Below are 9,875 nucleotides of genomic sequence, written 5' to 3'. Positions count from 1 at the left end.
CCCTCACTAGAGGCAGGTGACATTGCGCTCTTGGTGTAGGGAACCCACCACCGACAGAGGAGAAGGGGGTGGTGGGGGGGTGGGCAGAGACTTGACAGCACCCGCATTCTCCCACCCCCCTGAAATATGATCAGGGGGGCTTGGATGTATCCAAGGGAAGATGAGGCCGTCTTAAAGATCTGCTGGGAACCCCGACACATCGATAAACCCTGCGCCGATTCCGAGAGGGCTCAGAGATGGCGATTGTCCCTTGCGTCTCTGCTCTTCTTCACCGTCCTGCTGTCTAACCACCTCTGGCTGGTCTCCGCTGGGGCCAAGGCGAGGGGGAACTTCTCCTATAGCCACCAGGGCAACCTCAGCTGGCTCTCCTCTCAAGGCTTCCCCGGGGGTGCCAGGGGGTGCTGGGACAACTTCTTAAGCAATTCGACCAAATCTGCTGCTCAATCTCCGCATTGCACTGGTGCCAGGTCCTCTCACCTGGACACTGCCTGCACCAAATTGCAAAGACATCGGGGCTCTGGTGGCCCTTCCTTCCCCAGGTCCCACTCCCCTTCCTCCACTTCCTACTACCAAAAGAGGAACTTTTTGAAGGCTTATTTTAACAATTTCACGCTGTCCTTTTGTGATACTTACACCATCCTGGACCTGCTGCTGGGGATGTCCAACCCGGACAGCTTGAACTGCAGCCTGGAGAACCTGATGGAGGACTTCGTGGGGACTGCTGCAGCCTCGTCCTCCTTCACCGACGACGAGGTGTGCAGCAACTGTATCCAAGCTTACCAGAGACTGGATCAACATGCTCAGGAAAAATACGAGGAGTTTGATTTTGTTTTGGAGAAGTACCTGCAATCTGGGGAATACTCTGTGAGGTCCTGTGTGGGAGAATGCAAGGTAAGAGGCACAGGTGCATGGGAGACCTGACATGGACAACTGTGAAAGTGTCAGGCCCAGCAAGAGCATGTGGCTGCTAAGGGGCCCAGAAGCACAATGGGGGCCCAGAGCTGAGGGGTTACAAAGGGATTTATGCAGGCTTTTGCATTGGATGCATTCATGGAAAGTCTGGAAAGCTTTTCGCAATGCTATTGCTATGGAAATAATTATTATTCTGTGTCTGGGTGAGCATGCCATTTGTGCAGACAGGGGCCCTCTGGGATTTAGTGGACCCAAAGATGTGGAATGAGTGAATGTTGGGACATTTTAGGGCAAGTAATGAGCAGAAGTTATGATACCTTAACCATTCTTCAGGTCTACATGGTGTTGGGTACAGGTCACCTCCTTTACTTCCTGCTTGAAGGGTGCTGAGATACCTGAATGGTTCTTCAGTTTGCTCTGGACACCATTTGGACAGGAAGTCAAAGGGATTTCCACTGGTCACCATTTGGACAGAACGTCAGAGGGATGTCCACTGGTCACCATTTGGACAGAACGTCAGAGGGATGTCCACTGGTCACCATTTGGACAGAACATCAGAGGGATGTCCACTGGTCACCATTTGGACAGAACATCAGAGGGATGTCCACTGGTCACCATTTGGACTATAAGTAAGAGAGATGTCCACTGGTCACCATTTGGACTATAAGTAAGAGAGATGTCCACTGGTCACCATTGGACAAGAAATCAGAGAGATGTCCACTGGTCACCATTTGGACAGGAAACCAGAGGGATGTCCACTGGTCACCATTTGGATAGGAAGTCAGAGGGATGTCCACTGGTCACCATTCGGACAGGAAGTCAGAGGGATGTCCACTGGTCACCATTTGGACAGGAAGTCAGAGGGATGTCCACTGTTGGATCCCCATTGGGTATTATGGACTGTGGAAGACCTAAGGTACCCTCAGGTCTATTCCTCACCTGCAATTTTCTACCTATACCCAGTAAATATTTGTTTGTAGGCATTAACACACACATATGTTCTCAGAGGGGACCTTTGCTTGCTTGCTTTGTCTGCCATTGTTCTGTGCCGCCAAAGGAATTGTTACAGAACAATAGAAATAACAGAAAGTAAAGGGTGCACGTCAAGCCAAATACTGTTTTAAAATGGTTTTGGATGTGGTGGGTAAGAAATAGAACCTTCCTCTTTGGTTTCACCGCCATCTTGGGTTATCATAGAGATTTAACCTCATTTCCTGTCATCAGACAGGAAGTAGGGGAAAATCTGCAACAGAGACCCAGACAGAAATAAAACCTGACAGGTGTTCTAGCCTTCCCTACAAAAAAAAAAAAGTGTTTTTTTCTCTTTCTCGTTGATTGTTATCTGGACAGGAAGTGAGGCGAAAGCTCTTTAATGGAGGTTCAGATAGCAGAACCTGGAGCTCTAATCCTTCTCCACTATCCATGTGTAATATATTCTTTTTGGTTAGGCAAATATCTTTGCTATGGTACCTCATCACACGGGTCCAAGCTTGCAGTTTGGTGACCTCACATCATACATGTTTTACTTCCTGCCCCCCAAGGCCAATTTATTCTTGTGCCCACCCCCCACTTCCCTCCCAAGGTTTGTGGTTGTCTGGCATTTTACGATAGTCTTCTGCTGGCCGTAGTATTACACTGACAATATAAGAAGTGGTAGCCATACAAGACACGCTGAGGCCGAGCGTGGGAAGGATAAGGGAGGCAGTGTCACTTCTCTGTGTCAGAATATTTAGAAATGACATATTAGTAGGTGAATTGTTGCAGGTGCAGGAAAATGAGGACCTGTCTGATGGCACTGACAACCAGGACAGATGGGACAGTGGTACCTCAGTCAGTGATGTCTGGGGGGCTGTGTGCTGCCACTGGATTCCTTGCTACCATAGGCCATGGTTGAATATGCTGAATTCCAGCCCTGCTTCTTCTGGATACACTAGTTACCCCCCTTCTGTCTCTGGATTCAGTAGTTTTGAGTCGCTGATCTGGAACAAGCCAAGGAGAGAGGAATGACTTATCATAGCCCCCCTAACTCTTTCTGTAACCATAAAACTAACATCCCTGTAATCCCAACACTTTTCATCACTTAAACCATAACAGTAGTCCTCCCTGCAAGCCCAACACCAGCCCTCCATGTGAACACAACACTAACCATCCCTTCAACCCTAACAGTAGTCCTCCCTGCGACCGGGAAATTAATCCTTCTTGTAAACCCAACACTAACTCTCTATGTAACTCCAACTCTAATCCTCCCTGTAACCCCAGCAATAATTATTCCTGTAACCCCGACACTAACCTTCCCTGTAAACCTAACACTAAGTTTCCTTCTTAACCCTAACAGTAGCCGTCCCTATAACCCTAACAATGTTCCTCCCTAAGACCCCAACACTAACCCTTCCCGTATTCCCAACACTAATATTCCCTGTGGCCCTAACACTAACCCTTACTGTAACCCTAACACTAACTTTACATGAAGCCCTAGCAATATTCCTCCCTATGACCCCAACACAAACCTTCCCTGTAACCCCAACAATAACTCTCCCTGTAACCCCACCACTAGCCATCCCTAAAACCCTAAAATATTCCTCCCTGAGACTCCAACACTAACTCTTCCTGTATTCCCAACACTAATACTCCCTGTGACCCTAACACTAACCTTTACTGTAGCCCCAGCAATATTCCTCCCTATAAGTCCAACACAAACCCTCCCTGTAACCCCCAACAATAGCTCTCCCTGTCACTCCAACACTAGTCCTCCCTGTAACCCTTATACTAACCCTCCTTGTAACCCCAACACTGACCATTCCTGTAACCCTTATACTAACCCTCCTTGTAACCCCAACACTGACCATTCCTGTAACCCTAAAACTAACCCTCCCTATAAACCTAACACTAACTCTCCCATGTCCCCAATACTAACCCTTCCTGTTTTCTCAACCCTCTTTGTAACACTAACCCCTCCCTCTTATCTTGACATCATTCTTCCCTGTGACCCCCAAACTAACCCTCCCTGTAACCCTAATACTACTCCTCCTTGTAATCCTCACACTAACCCTTCCCGTAACCCTAACACTAACCCTCTTTGTAACCCTAACACTAACCCTCCCTCTTATCTTGACATCATTCTTCCCTGTGACCCCCAAACTAACCCTCCCTATATTACAACACTAACCCTACCTGTAAACCCAACACTAACTATCTTTGTAACCCCAATAATAAGTCTCCCTGTAACCATAGCACTAACTGTCCCTGTAACCCTAATACTACTCCTCCTTGTAATCCTCACACTAAACCTTCCTGTAACCCTAACACTAACCCTCATTGTAACCTCAAAACTACCCCTCCCTGTAACCCCAACAATAACTCTCCCTGTAACCCCAACACTAACCATTCCTGTAACCCTAACGCTAACCCTCATTGTAACCTCAACACTAATCCTACCTGTAAACCCAACACTAACCCTACCTGTAACCTAACACTAACCTTCCCTGTAACCTCAACACTAACCCTTCCTGTAACCGCAGCACTAACCGTATTGTAACCCTAATACAACCCCTCCTAACACTAACACTTTCTGTAACCCTAACACCAAGCCTCCCAGTACTACTGACCTTACCATGAACTCTCCCTGTAACCCTCACACTGACCCTTCCTGTAACTCTAACACTAACCCTCATTGTAACCTCAACACTATCCCTCCCTGAAACCCCAACAATAAATCTCTCTGTATCCCCAACACTAACCCTCCCTGTAACCCTAACGTTAACCGTACCTGTCACCCTAACACCAAGACTCGCTGTAATACTAAGCCTAACATGAACTCTGCTTGCAACCCTCACACTAACACTCATTGTAACCTCAACACTATCTTTTGCTGTAATCACAACACTACCTGTAACCCTAACACCAAGCCTCCCAGTACTACTCACCCTAAAATGAACTCTCCCTGTAACCCTCACACTAACCCTTCCTGTAACCCTAACACTAACTCTCATTGTAACATTTACACTATCCCTCCCTGTAACCCCAACAATAACTCTCTCTTTAACCCCAACACCAACATTCCTGTAACCCTAATACTAATCCTCCCTGTAACCCTAACACTAGCCCTTCTTGTAATCACAACAATAGCTCTCCTATGACCCCAACACTAACCGTCCCTGTAACCCTCACACTAACCCTTCCTGTAACCCTAACACTAACTCTCACTGTAACCTTTACACTATCCCTCCCTGAAACCCCAACAATAACTCTCTCTTTAACCCCAACACTAACCATTCCTGTAACCCTAATACTAATCCTCCCTGCAACCCTAACAATAACCCTTCTTGTAATCACAACAATAGCTCTCCTATGACCCCAACACTAACCGTCCCTGTAACCCTCACACTAACCCTTCCTGTAACCCTAACACTAACCCTCATTGTAACCTTAACACGATCCCTCCCTGTCACCCCAACAATAACTCTCTCTTTAACCCCAACACTAACCATTCCTGTAACCCTAATACTAATCCTCCCTGGAACCCTAACCCTAACCCTTCTTGTAATCTCAATAATAACCCTAGCTGTAACCCTAACACCAAGCCTCCCTCTAATACTAAACCTAAGAACTCTGCCTGTAACCCTCACACTGACACTCACTGTAACCTCAACACTATCTCTTCCTGTAACACTAACCCTCCTTGCATACCCAACACTAACCATCTTCTGTATCATCCTAACACTTCTTCTGCAAACTCATCTCTCCTGCACCAGGATCCTGAAGACCAGCTAAAAGATATCAGCACCAGGATCCCGGCACCAGAATTTGGTGTTTGGTAGGTCCAGCCGGTGACTTGCATTGTCCTAAAACTAAAGGCAAGTGTCATCTGTTAGAAGGCAGCCAGCAATGGCGGCCCACATACTTTCCTGGCGCACGTTTCCTTATATCCCATAAATGATCTTTCATAAAGAAATCTTCACACGTTCCGGGAAGGACATGAACGCGCCCGTTGCTTTCTTATTTTCAGTGCAGCCGTCCGATAAAACACTGTAATTGCTCCGCGCCCTAAATACCCCAATTTCCAGCTTCTCTGGCCAGTCATTTTCGTGTGATCATATGAGACAATGCTGAGAGCGCTATATAGAGCGTTATATAGGAAAGGCTTGTGGAAATATTCTGGACACAAGTGTTGGGTACATCAGCCCAGCTGTTTGTGATAGGAGCCGGCTTAGGTTGGTCGCTGGCCAGCAACTTGGATTTCAGCGAGGCTTTGGCTCTGGAATTGTTGGAAGGATGCTGTTTATATATTATGGAGTGAATACGATCCTGTAATGAAACCTCCGCATGCACATTGCAAGTCTAGTCATGGCGGACGAGAATCCGGCTTCCATTGTCAGCGTGCATGCACTCGCTGTAACAGGAATTCTTTTGAAAATCTCAAGCAATATGAATATTTGGGAAAATATGAGGGGCCATTTTCACTCAACCACAGTGCACGTTGGGGCATGTGGTGTGGTGGGGTGTGGTACGCTATGGTGCCAATCGTTTGAGTGGCACTTCAGTGCACTACAGGGTACATACTGTTACCTACTGCTGTAAAGAAAAAGAGTTACATCCATTCGTTCGTGCCGTAGCATTGCGCTAAATGCATGGTACTACGAGGGGGATTTATCAAAACTGGAGCAGAAAAAATCTGGAGCAGTTGTGCATGACAACCAATCAGCTCCTCTCTGTCATTTTCAAGGCTTAACTGAAGAGGGAAGCTGGTTGGTTGGCATAGGCAACTGCTTCAGAGTCTGTCTGCTCCTGTTTTGATAAATCCCCTCTCTATGTGTTTAGTGCAAGCTATTGCACAGTGCTCCTAGCATGTGGTGCCTGGTACTAGGTGCATTGCGTTGCCATTCATTTGAATGGCACCCCAACCGACCTCCTAGCAGCCATTTGTTGCAGCACATGCAGTGCCGTTATACCATGCGCTGCGGGTAAAACAAAAAATAACATGTGCACTAAAAGGAGAACTAGGGGTTAAGTGTTTTACCCCATAGTTCTCCTAAGGGTCACGGGGAGGAGCATCCTCCCGTGACCCAAAGCTCAGTATACCACGAGCTACAGCTCACGGTATACTGAGACCGCCAGGACTGATCCCGACATTACTGTCGAGATCCACCCAGCTGCGTGATTGACAGCTGGCTCTAGAGGCAGAGCCAGCTGTACCCGCCCCCTCTCCAGTCCGTTCCGCCAGTCAGCGCTGGAGGATCGAAGCGGGGAAGGGGGCAATCCATGCAGGGAGCCGTGAGTGACAGTCACGGCTCTCTGCAGGGACATAATCGAGAAGTGAGCGAGCGACGGTATGTGTTCGCTCACTTCCCGATCTATTGAGCCGACGTGTGACAGTTTCATTGTCACACTTCGGCTCGAACTATGAGGATGGGTGAAAATCACTCACCTCATAGTTCTCCTTTAAAGCCCATCTCCCGTTACGTGCAATCCTCCCTCCAACCCTTCCCTTAGACTCATTGGCAAGGTCTTTTTGTTTTATTACCTGTTTAGCATCCATGTCCCTCACCGGAGCTCAGGGCTGGATTCACTATTAGGCAGAGTAGGCACATGCCTAGAGACGCCCTCCAGGCCTGCAGGCACCTACTCTGCCTAGTTCCCGGCGTTGTGTCAAGACACTGGCAATAGCAAGGAGGTTACATTCTGCACAACATTCACCCCCCTGCTCCAGGATCAGCGGCGCCTACGGGTACTGCCGGCTTCCTAAAACACAGGGGAAGGACCCCGATGCTGCATAAGGCTGCCCTGTGTAATGCCTGTCTGATGCAGACAGGCATTTAGGGCAGCCTTATGCGACACCATGGTCCTTCTCTGCATTTGTGAAACCGGCGGGTCCCACAGCAGGTAAGGTCGCTGGTTCAGGCTAAACATATTTCTATTCAGGACTACAGGCACCCGAATCGGAAATCTGACCCTGCCGAAGCTGCTTCTGTATGTGGTGACTGGTGATCCGATGACCCGTCCACTAGACAGCCAATAGGAAGTGTCTACATCGCTCAGGACACCCAAAGTAGGACCCTCCCCCTTTACAGGGAAGGCGGTAGAAAGCATCGTGTGACCACGGATTTCGGTGAGTATTTTGGGCGCTTAGCAATTAGTTGGGGTTGGGGGCGGGGGGCAAAAGGGTGACAAGGGGGGAGGGTTATGCACAGAGTTAATTTCATTGGCCTGCCTAATTGCAGCACACCCTATCACATAATGACGCGTTGCGTTAACCTTCACACGTTCATAGTGTGAATGGGCCCCTCGGTTTAAAGCCGTAAGGTTTTATTTGAGTGTAATATGCATTTTACATGCTCCATTCTTCCTGCATAGCTTCCTCTCATGGACTTGTACAGATAGTTTGCTCTGAATATGTTCTACACATTGATACAAAACAGATACAATGTTCATAATCAAGTTAATACAATGTAAATAAGAATCTAAAACAACTTTGTAGCAGTTGACAATGTACTCCTGAGGCACCGACATCTAATGTGAATTATTCGGCAGCACATTTCCCCCCGCTGTCATCTTCCAGAGAAGTCATCGTTATCAGATTACCGGTCAGTATATTCTGGCATGCGGCGCTGACCAGCTTAGCGAATTTTGCTTCAATATAAATCTTATTAGAGGCTTCAGACCAAGCCAACACACGGAACAGACCGCCATCCTTGTCGGTGCGCAGGAAGTTGTCAGCCTACCAGGAAATGGCAAGCACAGATTTGCATTTTTTGGTTGCATCCTTTAGTCCCTCCTCCAGCTATACCATGAAGATGAGTTGAGTTATCTCATGCGTGTTGTATATTGTCAGTTATATTGCTCAGGCAGACCAACAAAAGGAAGGCCAGACTTGCACCTTTCTCATGCAGGCAACCATAGCGCACAGCATGTGATTGCTGGTGGACTGCAGTGAGAGCCCTTGGCCATCCATACTTGTGTATCACGGGCCCATTCTAAAGCAGTGATGTGTATTAACCAAGTACTGTCAATGCACATCCTACATGGATCCCCCAATATAGACATTCTGTATCACATCCTACATGGATCCCCCAATATAAAAATTCTGTATCACATCCTACATGGATCCCCCAATATAAACATTCTGTATCACATCCTACATGGATCCCCCAATATAGACATTCTGTATCACATCCTACCCCGATCCCCCAATATAAACATTCTGTATCACATCCTACCCGGATCCCCTAATATAGACATTCTGTATCACATCCTACCCGGATCCCCTAATATAGACATTCTGTATCACATCCTACCCGGATCCCTCAATATAGACATTCTGTATCACATCCTACCCCGATCCCCCAATATAAACATTCTGTATCACATCCTACATAGATCCCTCAATATAGACATTCTGTATCACATCCTACCCGGATCCCTCAATATAGACATTCTGTATCACATCCTACCCGGATCCCCCAATATAGACATTCTGTATCATATACTACCCGGATCCCCCGATATAAACATTCTGTATCACATCCTACCCGGATCCCCCAATATAGACATTCTGTATCACATCCTACCAGGATCCCTCAATATAGACATTCTGTATCACATCCTACCCGGATCCCCCAATATAGACATTCTGTATCACATCCTACCCGGATCCCTCAATATAGACATTCTGTATCACATCCTACCCAGATCCCTCAATATAGACATTCTGTATCACATCCTACCCGGATCCCTCAATATAGACATTCTGTATCACATCCTACCCGGATCCCCCAATATAAACATTCAGTATCACATCCTACCCGGATCCCCCAATATAGACATTCTGTGTCACATCCTACCAGGATCCCTCAATATAGACATTCTGTATCACATCCTACCCGGATCCCCCAATATAGACATTCTGTATCACATCCTACCCGGATCCCCCAATATAGACATTCTGTATCACATCCTACCCGGATCCC

At 47.3% G+C, this 9,875-nt stretch overlaps 1 protein-coding gene across 1 annotated transcript in view; it reads left to right on the top strand.

Moving 5' to 3' along the window:
* The first annotated feature begins 63 nt into the window (after positions 1–63).
* FAM155B (family with sequence similarity 155 member B) overlaps positions 64–9,875 on the top strand; it is a 63,458-nt gene continuing 53,646 nt past the window's right edge. The window contains exon 1 of the mRNA XM_018554745.1: positions 64–891. Within this exon, the coding sequence (XP_018410247.1) occupies positions 127–891 (765 nt within the window). The 5' untranslated portion in view covers positions 64–126. The remainder of the gene's footprint in view (positions 892–9,875) is intronic.

The sequence above is a fragment of the Nanorana parkeri genome, unplaced genomic scaffold (genome assembly GCF_000935625.1).
Source record: "Nanorana parkeri isolate BGI_ZX_2015 unplaced genomic scaffold, ASM93562v1 scaffold171, whole genome shotgun sequence".
In the NCBI taxonomy this organism is placed as follows: domain Eukaryota; kingdom Metazoa; phylum Chordata; class Amphibia; order Anura; family Dicroglossidae; genus Nanorana; species Nanorana parkeri.
Note: the sequence above shows the minus strand (reverse complement) of the source record. Positions and strands in the feature narration are given on the sequence as shown.